This window comes from Pelodiscus sinensis, chromosome 1 (assembly GCF_052426305.1).
Source record: "Pelodiscus sinensis isolate ZL-2025 chromosome 1, ASM5242630v1, whole genome shotgun sequence".
In the NCBI taxonomy this organism is placed as follows: Eukaryota; Metazoa; Chordata; order Testudines; family Trionychidae; genus Pelodiscus; species Pelodiscus sinensis.
This window is the reverse complement of record NC_143052.1, coordinates 5,496,089-5,512,843: the sequence shown is the minus strand read 5'-3', so window position 1 is coordinate 5,512,843 and position 16,755 is coordinate 5,496,089. Positions and strand designations below refer to the sequence as shown.

The window sequence follows — 16,755 nt, the reverse complement described above, 5'->3', positions numbered from 1 at the left end:
GGGTACGTCTCTCACAAATCCTGTCTGTGGAAATCCCCTTTACATAGAAGCACAGAATCCCAGGGCTGGAAGAGATCTCAGGAGTCAGCGAGTCCAACCCCCTGCCCAAAGCAGGACCAACCCCAACTCAATCGTCCCAGCCAGGGCTCTGTAAGCTGGGACTTAAACACCTCTAGGACTTCTCCACTCTCCTAGAGAAATAGTTTTTCCTAATATCCAACCTGGACCTCCCCCACCACAACTTGAGACCATTGCTCCTCGTTCTGCCATCTGTCACCATTGAAACCAGCCTCTCTCCATCCCCTCTGGAGCCTCCCTTCAGGAAGTTGAAGGCTGCTGTCAAATCCCCCCTCACTCTTCGCTTCTGCAGACTAAACAAACCCAAGTCCCTCAGCCTCTCCTCGTAGGTCATGTGCTCCAGCCCCTGAATCATTTTGGTCACCCTCCGCTGGACCCTCTCCAATGCGTCCACATCCTTTCTGTAGTGGGGGCCCCAGAACTGGACACAATACTCCAGATGTGGCCTCACCAGGGCCGAATAAAGGGGAATAATCACTTCTCTGGATCTGCTGGCAATGCTGCTCCTAATGCACCTCAATATGCCATTAGCCTGCTTGGCTACAAAGGTACCTTGTTGACTCATATCCAGCTTCTCATCCACTGGAACCCCCAGGTCCTTTTCTGCAGAACTGTTACTTAGCCAGTCGGTCCCCAGCCTGTACCAATGCTTGGGATTCTTCCCTCCCAAGGGCAGGACTCTACACTTGTCCTTATTGAACCTCATCAGATTTATTTTGGCCTAAACTTCAATTTGTCTAGGTCACTCTGGACCCTCTCTCTACCCTCCAACATGTCTACCTCTCCCTCTAGCTTAATGTCATCTGCAAACTTGCTGAGGGTGCAATCTAGCCCCTCGGCCAGGTCATTAATAAAGATGTTGAACAAAACCAGCCCTAGAACTGACCCATGGGGCACTCCGCTAGAAACCGACCGACAACCAGACATTGAGCAGGTGATCACTACCCGTCGGGGCCGATAATCTAGCCAGCTTTCTATCCACCTTACAGTCCATTTATCCGATCCATACTTCCTTACCTTGATGGCAAGAATACTGTGGGAGACCGTATCAAAACCTTTGCTAAAGTCAAGGTATATCACATCCACCGACTTCATGTCCGCAGATATGGCCTGGGTTTGCAGCGAATCAATTGTTCTGCTGCTGGGGGCAAAAACAGCTGCCTGCTGTGGTAGCTTTTCAGCAAGGTCTGTTAACCCCTGTTTTGTGACCCAGGGTTTCAGGGCAATCTTTGCTGCTAAAGCGCATGTGGCTCAAACAAGAACCGATCCTTGTTGGTTTGCTGAATGCTTCTGACAGGCAGAGAAGAGTAAAATCATTTCCATGGTCAGCAGGGTGGGATTTTGCATTTCCAGTTGGGACGGCACCTGTCTGCTCCTATCCTTCTTTCTAACCCCCCTTTGTATTGACACAGATGCTGTAGTTTACTCTTTAGGGGGCACCGTGGCTACCTCTCCTGAATGTGAGTCTGTAGCTGTGGAAGTGGAGATGGAAAGTTTGGAACGGGTCCCATATGAAGAGAGGTTTAAAAGTCTGGGACTTTTCAGCTTAGAAAAGAGGAAACTAAGGGGGGATATGATAAAAATCTATAAAATCATGACTGGTGTGGAAACAGTGAATAAGCAAAAGTTATTTACTTATTCCCACAATAGAAGAACTGGGAGTCATCAAATGAAATTAACAGGCAGCAAGTTTTAAAAACAAACAAAAGGAAGTTTTTCTTCACTCAGTGCCGTCAACCTGTGGAACTCCTTGCCAGAGGGTGTGGTGAAGACCAGGACTTTAACAGGGTTCAAAACAGGAGCTAGATAGATTCCTGGAGGTTAGGTCTTTCAATGGCTATTAGCCAGGATGGGTAGGAATGGTGTCCCTAGCCTGTTTGTCTGGAGGTGGGTGACAGAAGAGGGATCACGTGAGGATTCCCGATTGTGTTCCCTCCGTCTGGGGCACCTGCCATTGGCCACTGTCGGCAGACAGGATACTGGGCTGGATGGACCTTTGGTCTGGCCAGATATGGCTGTTCTTATGGAAGTTCCGGAGATAAATAGAACAGCCAGTAAATCACATGCGAGTGACATTCCAGAGGGGTTGGCAAAAAGGGGCCCACTTCCCAAAAAGGAAGTCCAGCAGAGAGCGAAATATCCCTCAAAGGGTGGGGTGGAAATAAGGCATCAGTTTGGATTGGCAATATGAATAGGGCGTGACAGAAAGACACTGCATACATGTAGATAATTAACCAGGAACCCTTTGGTAATTTGTTTCTATTTGGAATGGGTCCCTCTGGGTGGAATTAAGAGGTGGACTGTTACGCCGAGACCTCTTGGTGTTGCACTGACTCCCCCCAACTCCTTTGAGCATGGGCGTGTACCTTGAACGTACGTAACTGTCTGGATGAGTTAATCGAAAGCCCTCCACCTAAGATGGGGGATGTAACCCCCCACTCCCGAGGAGTTTGGACGGAGCAGAGAGAGGACTTTTGCTGAGACTTGTTTGTACTGTGTGTGCGCATGTGAGGCAAGGCAGAACACAGAGAGTAGAGACACAGGCAAAAAGCAAGAGAGTGATGAAGCCAGACGGAAGAAGTAGCTGAATGCGCAGCATCCGACCCCGGAAAAACCGTGGGAGAGGTTTTGGGGTCAGGAGATGTGGGCAAGCGGAGAAAAGTGTTCTTGGAGCCGAGTGCAAAGAAGCAGTTTCATGCTATTTGATTCCTCCTGCTGTCAGAGACACGGGCCTTTGTGCATTCTCTATAAACAAAATCATGTCAAAGTACCTATCTGCCATTTCTAGTCCTAGCATTCCCTTGGGCCCCAAACTCTGGCTAGCCATCTGACGAAGTGGGTCTTTGCCCATGAAAGCTTATGCTCCTACACTTCAGTTAGTCTATAAGGTGCCACAGGACTCCTCGCCGCTTTTTCGGATTAAAAAGGGGCTGATTCTGCTCTTATGGTTCCGGCAATGAACACATTTTCCAGTTTGCTGCTCAGGTATCCTCCAGACAAGAAAAACTCAGTTTCCCCTTGTCATTAGCTGCACTGCTCCACCTCCTTTACCCTATTTTTCTTTCAATCATCCAGCATAGTTGTAGGTATTTCTAAGAGTACAGGCAGTCCCCGGGTTACGTACAAGATAGGGACTGTAGGTTTGTTCTTAAGTTGAATCTGTATGTAAGTCGGAACTGGCGTCCAGATTCAGACACTGCTGAAACTGACCGCCAGTTCTGACTTACATACAGAATCAACTTAAGAACCCCAGGTGTCCCCAAGTCAGCTGCTGCTGAAACTGATCAGCAGCTGATTCCAGGAAGCCCGGGGCAGAGCAACTCTGCCTCAGGCTTCCTGTAGTCAGCGCTGGTCAGTTTCAGCAGAAGCTGACTTGGGGACGCCTGGGGCAGAGCAGCTGGGGTGCTACTGGACCAACCCAGCAGTACCCCATCTGCTCTGCCCCAGACGTCCTGATTCAGCCGCTGCTGAAACTGACCAGCAGCGGCTGAATCAGGACCTGGGGCAGAGCAGCTGGGGTGCTGCCGGGTTGGTCCAGTAGTGCCCACGGGCGCTGCAGGACCAATCGGCAGCGCCCCAGCTGCTCTGCCCCAGAGTCCAAAACAAAAGCCTGGTCTGCGGGGGGGGGGCACACTAGCTGTGCCCCCCCCCCCCAGCAGACCAGGGACACGGGGAGCAGAGCCGCAGCGGCAGCGGGGTGCCGCGCCTCTGAGGCTTTGCTCTGGCAAAGCCTCAGAAGCGAGGGACCCTGCCGCGGCTGCGCTTCAGTCCCCGTGCCTGTGGTCTGCTGGGGACGGTCCCCAGCAGACCACAGGCACCCAGTCTGGAGCGGCAGCAGCGGGGGTTCCCCGCGCTTCTGAGGCTTTGCTCTGGCAAAGCCTCAGAGGCGCGGGAACCTGCCCGCTGCTGCCGCTTGGGTCCCCGTGCCTGTGGTCTGCTGGGGACGGTCCCCCGCAGACCACAGGCACCGGCACCCAAGTGGCAGCAGCAGCGGTTCCCGCGCTTCCGAGGCTTTGCTCTGGCAAAGCCTCAGAAGCGCGGGAACCCGCCCGGTGCCCCTGGTCTGCTGGAGACGGTCTCCAGCAGACCAGGGGCACCGGAGCAGCTTACGAACGGGGCTTTCTCGCCCCGACTTCCGGGGCGAGAAAGCTCCGTTCGTAAGTGCGGATCCGACATAAGTCGGATCCGCGTAAGTCGGGGACTGCCTGTAGATATTATTTTGACTAACTGTAGATCCTACACAAACACCAGTGAAAGCGACATGAAAAAACCCAAAAACAATGATGGAGTCTAACACACAAGACACAAAACACCTTCAATGCAAATCCTAAGCGTCTTGCCAGGGTCTCTGAGAATTCAGTCAGGCGGCCTACACATGCAAAGCACTATCGTTCCACGTGGTACCTGCAGTGGGATCATCCTGGGGCAGTCGGACGAGAGTGTAGCATATGCCTGGCTGGTTGTAAGGAAGGCTGGCGGCTGGGAAGCAGCGAATCACATCGTAACCCTCCGACGGTTCCATCTGCACCGTGACCCTCTCTAATAACTGGTCGTTTAGGGTGTTCGTGCAGTCGAACTGCAAGAGTGAAGCATAAGGAGGAGGAGACTTGAGTGAGAAACATTTCTATCAAAGCTTGTGTGACCTCTGCCACAGCAGTTCCTTGAACATGAGGAATACCCCCGTTCTTTACCAATCATGCTCTCTGCGAACTCTACAGACTTGCTCATATCTCCCCCTCCCGTGATTTTCAGGACAAGTTTGCTCAGCACTTGCCTCAAAACAGAAGGCTGGAGGTCTTGAGGGGTCTTGTACACTCGACTTGTTCACAACTATAACTCCCACTAGGACAGGATGTTCTTCTCCGGCACACGCTAAACACCAAGGCATTTATGACATACCCAGTCTCTGCAGAGTCCCTTTGGGACTCCAGCAAATGTACTCGCCTTACCTGGAAAACCAGATGATTCGTGAAGATGTGCTTAGTACAGCACACAAAGTATTCGGTTTCTGCCTCTGTAAGTTGCACAGGCTCCGAGGACTTGAACAAGGGACCCAAGCTCTTAAACTCGGGAATGGCCGCCAGTTGTTCTGCACAGAAACAGACGGACAGCGTTGGGCGCTTTCTGGTGACCGGTGAGAGACTCACCCCTTTCCTACTGGCAGCGAAACGCCTGGCACAGCCACGTCTCCCTCCACTGGTCTTCCAGCATCAGAGCAGAGGTGCCCAATTTCCCCTCCCCTCCCGGAATGAAATGTGTCCATGCCTACGGGGGCTTGGAATCGCAGCCAGGCAGGGGGATAGAAGGTGAGTCATAGCCAGAGACGGGGGGCCAACAGGGAAGGTGAGGGGCCAAGCTGCAACCAGGAGCCAGGGCCACAACGGTGACTGGGGGCAGGGGCTGGAGCAGAGCTGGGGGGGGTGCTATCCCCACCCCAGGAGGGCTGGCCCGGGCCCTGCTGTGCCCCCGAGATGTTCCTCTGCAGCCCACACTGCCTTAGAGAACCAACTGGTCTGGTCCGCTCTCCCCATACCTTGGAATATGTCCTGGCGGGACGGAGCAACTCTCTCAGGCTTGCTGGCCACTAGTGCAATTTCTGCAAGAGGAGAAGCAAACATACTGTGGTAAAGTTCCTCCGAGACTCATTTCAGACCCCACTGAATCTTCCCCGGCACATTCACTAAGCCGTCAGGGCGTTCCACCCATTTTACTGTACGCTGTTTCTCATCCAATTTTTGCTCACACTAATCGATGCATCGTGTCCCTCTTCTCCTCACAATCGGTGACCTCCCAAGGGAAGGGAGATTAATGATTTGGAATCCGATTAATTCCACGGTCTCCCAAGAACAGAGTAGCAGCACACTGGTGCTCTATGAGACGGTAGCCTGTCTTGTGCAGTTCTGCATTCACGCAGCAGAGCTCCACGGCTGTGCGAGACCCACTAGTTGGAGGAAACGTGGACCTGCATTCCTGATATGTTTGTGAGGCAACACTGCTTAATTCCTGACCGAAGGTGGAGTTCACTTACTGGGATTCATTAATTCCCCCAGCCTGCAAGATCTAATGCATGGCATGTGAGAATTCTATCCATGTACTTGCGAAAGCACCAGGAGAGGAGAAATGCATTAAGCATGAAACTGAAAACTGGCAAAATGATTAAAACATTTTTGGTTTATATAGCTCCTCTCATCCTCAGAGCCAGAAGCTGCTCATAAATTATACACATGGCAGCTCTGAAGTGCAGGGACCTCCAGGGCCAAAGGCGGTAGTGAACACTGCTCTGGCGTAGGAGAGAAGAATTTGGGCCAAAGACACGGAGGCAAGCCACTTATTCTTATGGAAAATAGCCTGCTCTCCCGTCATCAGACAGCACCTCATCAGACCAAACACCCCAATAGCTAAATGTATCTGTCTCCAAAGAGTGTTGGCTGTTCCGGCCCTGCTGTGACTGGAGCATGCAGCTTTAGGAAGTCCAAGTACTGGGTTCATAACCTTGATACCTGGCCTATGAAGCCAGCCCCTTCTCAAACAGCTGCTACTTAAAGGGAAGCCAGAATGTTACCTGTTCTCTGTTCAAAGACTGGTGCAGTAGCTAATGGAACGGTCTTCATGTCAAAAGGCTTGTCAGAAGGCTCCAGCGTGTACTGGTGCAGGGCTTTCTCCATCCCAGGAACGGAGACCGTCAGCCCTGCAACATACAGGTGGTGAATATACAGAGCGTCTGGGGAGAGAGCATAACCTGCAGTGCTCACTACACGGGCGAGTACTTAGGGCTGCTGCAGAGCAGTCCGAGTCTGATCATCAGGCCTGCGCCTCAACTACCTCTCTTCCGACATCACGCAAGGAACGCTTTGGAAAGGGCTTGGAGCGCCTCTCGGTTGGGCTGTGGCAGTGTTGGATGCATGGAACAGTGTGGCCCAAATGCAGCCCAGGTTTAGTTTAAGAGAAGATGGCAAACCACAGTTTAGCTCCATGGTGAGCAGGGCACTGCAAATGCCTCCTGATGTTAATGGGCTTAGAAAGGCTGCTCTGAACAAGGCAGGGAGAGAGAACCGGTGCACAGAGGGCCCCTGAGGACTGACACACAGCATGAATACATCTCCTAGGAGTGGCAAACTGTCCTGCAAATACACAATGTCTTAATAATAAATCCACTGCACATAACATTCCCTCCAAGGTCCCCAAAGCACTTCATGAGCAATGGGGGATAAGAACCTGGTCCAAAGTCCCACAGCACAGAAGTGCTGGAAACAGAACCCAGGAGTCCTGAGTACTAATGCCTACGCTCTAGCCACTAGACATTACTCCCTCTGCAACTATACATTAAGTAGCATTCAGGTACTTTACTGAGCAGTGTTAACACCACACAGTTTGGCTGCCACTGTAAGAAAAGTGCAGTTCTCTCAGACGACCAGTGCTGTGCTCGTTTCTATTACCAACCATTAAAGATATAGGCAGCGTTCAGTGCAATCTGTCTCTGCTGAAGCACGTTCAGGTAAAATGTTGCTCTGTCGCGAACTTCGTCATCGCTGTCCATCATACACCTGTTGGGGAAAGGAATGCGCTGTGATCAAAATCCAGCATGATGGAAGAAACACTGGACTGGACACTGCAATGCTCACCAAACCCTGCTGATTGATTTACAGATTACACGGGGGAAACACACCTCACACTGTATTATAGTTGTGATCTATTGTTATATTTTAGAGGTGCAAGATTTGTGCCATCCCCCAGACCTGTAAAATATTAAAATCAAAGTCTGCGTGGCACAGCTATTCACTCTGCTGTCTTGTGGACACACAAGAGTCCTCTTTGTTATGTGCGTGGCAGTCACTTAGCGTTCATACTCAAGTGTAGCATAGGAAACCCTCGCCTGCAAACGCTGGGAGCCACCCTCCCCTCGCCGTGACAGGAAACCCACGCACACCAGGAACCGCAAATAGCGAGCTCACACAATGTAAGGGTCTCATGTATATCAAAGGAATTGAGGAGATCATCATTTGGGTTGTTAGCCTGTAAACCTGGGCCAATACACACCTGCAGCTCATATTTTGGGGCTACTGATTCTGACAGGGGTTTGTAGCTGAGACCTAGCCTGATATGAATAATTAACACACAGAAGGAGGCCTCATTTTTTGGAAGACAGAATTAGGGACATAAATGAATCATGAGGTTGAAACAGAATGTTTATCCTAAATAAAATAAATAGGTCAGCAGACTCAGTGGACAGAACATCTGAGCCAGTTAAGATAAGAGGAAGAACACGCAGGGAATCATTAAATATGAAATAAAGGAAATTTATCATGTAGATATGAGGTAAAGAAGTGAAACGATATTCAGTGCATGGACAACACATACCACAGAGGGATGGGGGCCTGCAAAGTACCTAAGTCAATCCAAACATGTGTGATACAATGTGAGTGTAAAAAGGGATAAAAAGAGTGAAGGTTTCTGTATAACTTTGGAGCAGCGATGTACCCCGTATCCATCCCTCCTGCATTTGAATCTGATTAGCTTGGTGTAGCAATGCTGTATGCCAAATAAAGATAGCTGAAAGACAATGGCTGGAGTCGAACTGCATTCTTTGGAAGTTCAGTAGAAAGAGGTCTTGGAGGGAATCCAAACAGGGTTTTAGAAAATGTTATTGTCAGATACATGAACCCCACCAAAGGGCACAGAAAGGGGACAAGCACATCAACATGGCCATCAAGTCTTCTTTTAAGAATCCAGATGTAGGTAGATTACAATTCCTACTCTATACACAAGGTACCCCAAAAGATCCCCAGGCACATTCGTTACCTAGTGAATTGTTGCCCACCCCTGAAACATGGCTGTTTTAAAATGCACAGCAGTGCTACATAGTTTTAGGTGGCTGTCGCCAAACAGACCTAACCGTACAGAGTACGCTAAGGAGGCTGGACAGTTCCACTGGAAGTTGCATAGGTCTGTGAGAATGTAACATCTGAGTCCAACCCTAAGAGTCACTACTGGGCCCAGAGCATGTTACTAGCCCTCACAGTGAAATGCATTATTTATTGCTTCATGGGACACGAGAGGATAAACATTTGTACGTCACCACCTAGCAGTGCTACCCACAACGGAATCCTTTAAGGACATGTTCAACACCCTTACTTTTCATAATAGAACCACGAGATGTTTAAGTGACTCCAAGGGGTCAGGCGCTGCTCTGAGATTCACTCAACACGCTACCACTTTGGTGGCCCTGTGTTCCCTAGCACCAGAAGGGATTCAAAGGGAATAATGCCCCTGAATAACGTCCCATCTCTTGTTCAGCGCACTGGTTCCCTTCCATTCAGGTACTGACTTGGCTTGGCACACGCCCTGGCATTCCCTCTGCTGCTCACCTCTGCAAAAGCACCAGGACGCTTGGAAGAAGGCTTTCATTCTGGGCCCCAAACTTCGCTAATGCGCTCACAGCAGCTAGAAGAGAAAACACAGGGGTGGGAGAGGTGCTCAGCCTGGAGCCAGAGGTCTGTTCCCAAACCCGCGCGGAGGAGTTCAAAGCCAACGTGTGCGTAATTGTCCTGATGTTACGATCGCGGAGCTTTCTCTTAAAATCTGAGCCACCCCATTTATAGACCCTCACGTAAGTGGAGAAACTTTTCAATTCTATTTAAAGAATGCTGCCTCAGTACTAAAAGGCATCCGGTCAACACTCTGGGGTCTGCTCCTCTAACAGAAGAGGGCTAGGATGGGCAACGGCAGTCCAATGCTCCTCTGAATCAGACCCACCACGCTACTTCACCTCAAACCAGTTCTGGATGAATTATCTAGCATTCCAACCGTTGGGACAGACAAACACACACACACACACACACACACACACACACACACACACACACACACACGTTATGTCTACACAGCAGTGTTATTTCGGAATAACGTCTGCCCGCGTCTCCACCGCACACAATTAGACTGACATAATGTCGAAATAATGTCGAGCTGGAGGGCCCTCATTTTTTGAGGAGTAAGGGAAGTCGGGGGAAAGAGTGCTCTAGCTCTAACACACACTTCCTGCTGTGCAGACAGCGCCAAAAGCCGAAATAAGCTATTTCAACGTAAGCTACGTAATTGACGTAGCTCAAGTTGCGTAGCTTATTTCGGCATTAGCTCTGCTGCGGAGATGTGCCCACACACAGTAGGAAGTACTCTAAAGAAGCTCATTTGCCACAGAGGGCAGTGACTTTCCTCACTACTGACCTGGGCCACCAGCTTGGAACCAATCACTTAAAGATCAAGCAAGCACTTTAGTCTGGCCCACGAAAGCGCATCATCTAATAAACCATCTTGTTAGTCTTTAAAGTGCTACATAGTCCTGTATTTTGTTTCAGCTACACCAGACTAACACAGCTACATTTCTATCACTATTCTACATTAAAGATCAAGGCGCTTTATCCCAATACCTATCCCCTAAAGCCACCAGTTCAAGCTAATAAACCTCCAATCCCTGACTTAATTTTACTTCAGCACTGGCTGTGTGGGACCTTTACATACACAAAGGGGAGAATTTAACTCTATTACATTTCACTTTTGAAGGTTCTTCCTATAGGCTCTGTGGCTACTATGCCGTACAGTTTCTGCACAGCAAGTCTGTGATGGTGCGTTCACCCCACCCCACGGCCTAAAGAGGGGAAGATGGCTATGTGGGCCAATTAACTGCTCAGGCTGCACGTGGAAGAAGAACCTGGGAGACAGGAAAGTGGTTGGAGGCTCAGCTGAACTGGAAGAGGAAGGGCCTTTTTAAAGCCCAGGAGCTAAGCACAGACAGGGCCTGCAGGGGAGCAGTTTGCACTCATTCCCTGAGAGAAGAGAGATGCATTTGGGGCTAGAGAGACTAGCCTAGAGTTTCTCCCTGAAAGGAGGGAGTTTGGGCAGGCAAATCAGGAAAGCAAGAGCAGGAAAGGGTCAGGGGAAATGCAGCAAGGTACAGGGTAAGAGCCAACAGTGGCTGCTGCTGATAGCGCACCTAAACAGGAACCCGGAGTAAATGTCGGCCTCGGTTCCCTGCCAGCCAGTGAGACACGAATGGGAAGATGGCCCAGGACTGGTCCAGGACAGATTTTGGTCCTCTGGAAGGGAAAACACATGCTATGCCCTGGCTGGAGGGCCGAATCATGAAGAGGCAAGCAGCCCAAGGAGTGAGAGTGGTGTCGAAGCCCAGAGAGACCAAGGAGAGCACGCAACCGTGGAGAGGAGCACCAATCTGGCGAGCTATTCCCTAGAGTGACCAGCAGGAGGCCCCATCCTAGCAATGAGCAGCGCTGCCTGTGACAAGGTCGTCTTGGTGCTCATCAGATTCCGTGTATCTGTCCCCAAACCTCAGTGCTAACACAACAGCACTCAGAAGAGCAGGTTTCAATCCAATCCAATCTGGCTCACAACAGAAATGTAAGCTCGGTTTTAATTTCCTAACCTCTCTCTTCTACTGGCCCAGAATGGGGTCTTCTAGGGAGATATTCCACTCGGATCGGACTGTGGGGAGGAGAAGGCCAACTGCTTTGAAGACACTGTGAAAGATTCTCTGGGGAGTGGGAGGGGAAGCAAAGCAACAGATTTCGGAAGAGATCTCATAGAAGAAAAAACACTTTCCTAGTCAAGCCCCTTCTAGCTTGGCTTTCATGACGCCTAGTCGGATCTGTACAGACTCATGCATTGGACTTAAGAGTAGGTAACATTTCTCCTCCACACTCATTACCCCTGCTTTCCCTTTGACAGTGATGTTCACAAAGGACAAGCCAGAAGCAAACAGCTCCATGTTTGCATGCATGTCGCCAGTCAAGAGTTTAACTGTGCAGCTTACCAGCTCTCACGGCTTCATTCTCCAGCACTACCCTGTTGAAGATGAAGCGGATGTATTTAGATGGGGACGGAGTCCTTGGCCCTTCCTTGCCCAAGAGGTGGAGAATCTTTGTGGCGAGAACAGTGTGTTCACAATCTTCAATGAACTCACAGAGATGAGCCAAGCCCGATTCCTTACTCTCAGGGTTCTCCTCGATGATGCTGATTATGCAGTCTACAATGGCTCGCTTGTACTCAAAGCCACCCTAGGAGGGAAAGGGAAGGAGGTTCACCCCTCAGACGCTGCTCAGAATGCAAATGCAGCCCTTGATTGTACAGGAACAGGTGTTCATTTGCCCTCGCGATAGTAATACAGGTTCCCGCTATTAAGGAACAGAGTCAGAGGAGGGAGAGATGGGCTGGGGTGTCCTCCAGATCCCAGAGGCCAACGCAAAATCCTTCTTGATCATACAAATTATAAATGTTTATTGAGGCAATTTTTGAGGTACCAAGCAATTATGCTGGCTGATCCGAAAGGGGGCAAAAATCACAGCTCAGATGGCTCACCAACTAAAACAAGCATCGTCTTGTTCAGAAATGTCAGTCAAGCCCCACTGATGCTGTACGGCCATGAAAGCAAAACACTAACAATGCAGGATTTAGGGATGTTAAACACCCGATAAACGTGTAACTGCTGGAAAATGTAGCGATTAGACATTTACACACAGGGAGGGAGGCAGCAGCACAGGGGGCGGGCACCTCCATGGAATCAGCATGCACGGAAAGCTGGCTTAAAGGACGGCTCTCCAAGCATGCTGGCTCCCGCCCGCTCCCCCTAGCTGCTGCCTCTGGGTAGGTCTACACTTGCACCCTCTTTTGAGAGAGGGATGCAACTGAAGACATTCGAAATCGCAAATGAAACTGGGATTTAAATATCACACACTTCATTTGCATATTCACGTTACGGCGCTATTTCGAAATAAGTCACTTATTTCAAGAGAAAACCCTTCTCTCAAAATAACTAGTAAACCTCATTGTATGAGGAACAAGGGTTACTTGGAGAGAAGGGTTTGCTCTTGAAATAACCGCGTCTTAACAGCATGGTATTTCGAAATAGTGCCACAATGCAAATATAGCACACGGTATTTAAATCCTGGCTTCATTTACTATTTCGAATGTCTTCATTTGCATCCCTCCCTCGAAAGAGGGAGCAAGTGTAGACATACCCTGTGTGGGAGGCAGCAGGGGAGAGGGGGAGGAGGAAGGCAACTTAAAAGTTGGTTTCCCGTGAGTATCAGCTCCCACCTCCCCAACCTTCCTGCCTCTGATACAGAAGCAGCAAGGGGGAGGAGGGATTGTATATAATTGACCGGATTAACTGATAAACCCATGCTTATCGGGGAATCGTGTAATCGACTACACATCGACATCCGTAGGAGGATTCCTCATAGCCGCTTGCATGTGGCTGTGAGGGTATGTAAGAACAGCTTTATTAAACTTACATCATCCCTGAGCATGCTGGAGAGGAAGGTCATCATTACACTGTGCTTCCGTGGGTATTTCTGGCACAGAGCACTGATGGCCTGCACTACCACCACCTACAAGAGAGAAGAGGGCACAGGACTTTAGCATCATGAATTACTTTTGCCATGAGTCACAGGTAGCATCTTACAGGTGCATTCCCTCAGGTTGTGATCTTGCCAGAGACAAGCTCAGCATCCAGGCTGATGCTAGGTGCTAGCGATCAGAAAGCAGCTCTCTTACCTCCGGCTCATGCCAACCTGCTGCTGGGCACTGTGATGCTGGACAAGCTGTTCTGAGTGGTAGGCCACCGCGCTTAGCAAGGGGAGACCCGCTAATGCCTTTGGCAAGGGGGAGAGCTGATTTTCCAAGAGCCTGGCCCAATTCCAGTGTGGATCATTGTATTCTGCTCTGTACACTCCCTCTGCAGTTGAGTGCATCTTTCATCCCTTCCTGTGTTACACGGATTACATAGGCTTGTTGTGCCTAAGTAGTCAGCTGCCACATCTCTGCACCTACACTGGGTACGTGCCTGTGCATGAAGCAACCCCTCGAGCATTACAGAGCGTCTCCTCCACTGCCCTACAGGAGACAAATTAATCAATGACGTTAACAGGAGCATTTCCTGCAGATCCCTGCCTCATTCTGGGGTCCAGAGGAACGGTATGCGATTATATTATTAAAGACTGATCCAAAAGTACACGGGGAACAAAGATCAGAATGTGTAGGCAGCCTTCTGTCCTGACTTTTGAATGATCAGCCTGAGAGGGTTTTTGCTGAACCTCTGATATAATTTAGAGTGGATTCTGTGAATTATTAGAGTACGAAAAGTAGTGGGGGTAGACCTGGGTCAGATGTACTGGATATATGGAAAGGTCACAATAACCATCCTTCTTCCCAGAAGACAGTGACAATCAACAGTTCTTTGGTAGAGCACCCTGCAGCGCAGCTAAGAGCAGTTTCTTATTCCATACGATCTTTGGAAAAAAGGAGGGGAAGAAAGCAGAGGGGCACCTTTCTGCAACAGCCTGCATCTCTAGAAACGCCAGCTGGCTTCACGGGTCAAGACTCAATCCCTAAAGGTGCGTCTGTCACTGGAAAAGTTTCACAAAACGGGAGGAGGAAAACTTGCAATAGTGAAGTCTCCAGTGCCTCACCTTGAACTCGTCTGAGATTTCGGACACAAAGGAAGAGATCTGTTTCATGAGCCTGTCCACACTACTCTCGCTCCCTGTTTTCAGCAGCGTGGTGATGGCCAGGGTTGCGATGCTGCGGTTGGAGTCCGTAATCAGGTTTTCCAGGTCCAGGTTGCAGGCAGTTACTGCGGAGGGGTGCTTCATAGCCACCTAAAAAGAAAGCAATTCTGGCAATAGTAATCTAGAGCAAGGATCAGAACATTTGCTTTCTGTTCACTCATCAGGGCCAAGTGCTTGCAGAACAAACTGGCCACCTACACAGATGCCATGGCTGTCAACAAGGACCACACCAGAGAACCCCTAGAGCTTCAAACACAAGGCTCAGGCAAGGCTCGAGCTGCAGAAATGACTCCTTTCGCTGTCAATAGCAGGTCATTATAGCTAGCAGAGCCAGCAGTAGAGGGAGACATGGTTACATGCCCTATGTCAGTGTCGGGCACCTGGAAGGCTTGGTTGGTGCTGTAAGCAGTGGTATTGTTCTCTTTCTGTGTTCCTAGCCTTTGCAGTTCACCAGTTTGAAATCAGGTCCGATTACTGTTTTACTCACCCCACACCCTTCCAATTCAGACGCCTGTAATGTTTTCTATCCCAAACTTCAGAATCTCAACTTGCCTATGAAGCACTGATGTACAGATAGAGTAGTTTTACAACTCTAAGGTGTCATAAGTCCCTTGGTCCAGAACTGACTTTCCCTAGACCAGTGTTTCTCAGCCTTTATAAAGTACCCCTTAAAAAAAATTAAGTACCCCAGTAGCTACAGTTTTCAGACACAATTTTTTTCCCCCTACCATTGCAACACATTTGTGTAAACAACTTAAACAACGTAGCTGGGCAGATGATGACAGTTTTGGGTGTAAAAAGTATAAAAATAATAAAGCGCTGTAAAACTTAAAACAAAAATTCAGTCCTCTCCAAATTTCAATTGTGTTGACGTACCCCCCAGATTTCTCTCAAGTACTCCTAAGGGTATTCGTACACTGGTTGAGAAACACTGATCTAGACTGACTATTATTGGACAGCTTTTTGTTGCAGTGGAAGACTGGTCTATCTGTATGGAGACGCTGCTCATATACTAAACACATGAGTAACAACCCTACTTCCTTAGGAAACACCTTTCAGCATAGAAGCTTGGTTTCCTATAATATTCTGCTTTTCACGCTAAGGGTACATCTACACAGCAGCGTTATTTCAGAATAACTGACATTCTGAAATAACAAAGAGCGTGTCTACACTGCAAGCCTTGATTATGAAATGTCGTCAAGCTGGAGAATCTTTTACTCTGATTCTTACGCCTTCATTTTATGAGGAGTAAGGGAAGTCGAAGGAAGAACTCTCTTCCTTCAACTCCTGCTATGTAGACAGTGCCAAAAGCCGAATTAAGCTACTTTGACTTCAGCTACACAATTGACATAGCTGAAGTTGCATAGCTTATTCTGACTTTAGCCCTGCTGTGTAGACATATCCTAAGATTTATACATCTCAGAGGGATAGCCGTGTTAGTCTGTGTCTGCAAAAACAATGAAAAGTCCTGTGGTACCTTAAGGACCCACAAAATTAGGTAAGACCCAGGCATCTGGTTAAATCAGTTTTACCCAGGAAAGCTTATGAGCAAATAAATCTGTGGGTCTTTAAGGTGCCACAGGACTCCTTGTTTTTAAAATGTATATCTGAACACTTGTTTCGGAGTCTCAGAAACACTCACCTTGTTAAGGGTCCTTACAGCTGCATATCTCAAGACAGGCTTGGGAGAACTACAGAAGAGCTGCAACACTGAAAATAAAGAATTTCAGGAAGTGACTTATGAGGGAAGGGTTTACAGAGTAGAGTGTTTCAACAGACACTGGTTTCCAATGCTGCAAATCTAAAAACATTGACATGTCTGGGAGAAGAGACCAATAACCTATGTGACCAGGATAAACTTCAAGAGGGCAGCTGACACACAAGGAGTAAGAGTTTCTGGATGACTCAGAAGAACTGCCACACTCCAGTACTTAGAGAATGAAACACCCAAGCATTACATAATTCAAGTCAGTTTCACCCACAGTGGATGCCGAGAAAGACATCACAAAAAGCAGCTGCAACTACAGAGAATGTCCAGTGGTCCAAAAAGATAGGCTGGCTCTACTGTTGGGGCATTTAAAGGTTCTAGGTAAATACGTTT

At 49.0% G+C, this 16,755-nt stretch overlaps 1 protein-coding gene across 1 annotated transcript in view; it reads right to left on the bottom strand.

Moving 5' to 3' along the window:
* The window catches only part of COPG2 (coat protein complex I subunit gamma 2), a 39,834-nt gene that overhangs the window by 5,757 nt on the left and 17,322 nt on the right, over window positions 1-16,755 (bottom strand). The window contains exons 11-20 of the mRNA XM_075925202.2: window positions 16,297-16,364; window positions 14,556-14,744; window positions 13,380-13,475; window positions 11,900-12,143; window positions 9,444-9,519; window positions 7,519-7,622; window positions 6,641-6,766; window positions 5,612-5,674; window positions 5,028-5,167; window positions 4,483-4,654 (exon numbers count right to left, since the gene is read on the bottom strand). Of these exons, the coding sequence (XP_075781317.2) occupies window positions 4,483-4,654; window positions 5,028-5,167; window positions 5,612-5,674; window positions 6,641-6,766; window positions 7,519-7,622; window positions 9,444-9,519; window positions 11,900-12,143; window positions 13,380-13,475; window positions 14,556-14,744; window positions 16,297-16,364 (1,278 nt within the window). The remainder of the gene's footprint in view (window positions 1-4,482; window positions 4,655-5,027; window positions 5,168-5,611; window positions 5,675-6,640; window positions 6,767-7,518; window positions 7,623-9,443; window positions 9,520-11,899; window positions 12,144-13,379; window positions 13,476-14,555; window positions 14,745-16,296; window positions 16,365-16,755) is intronic.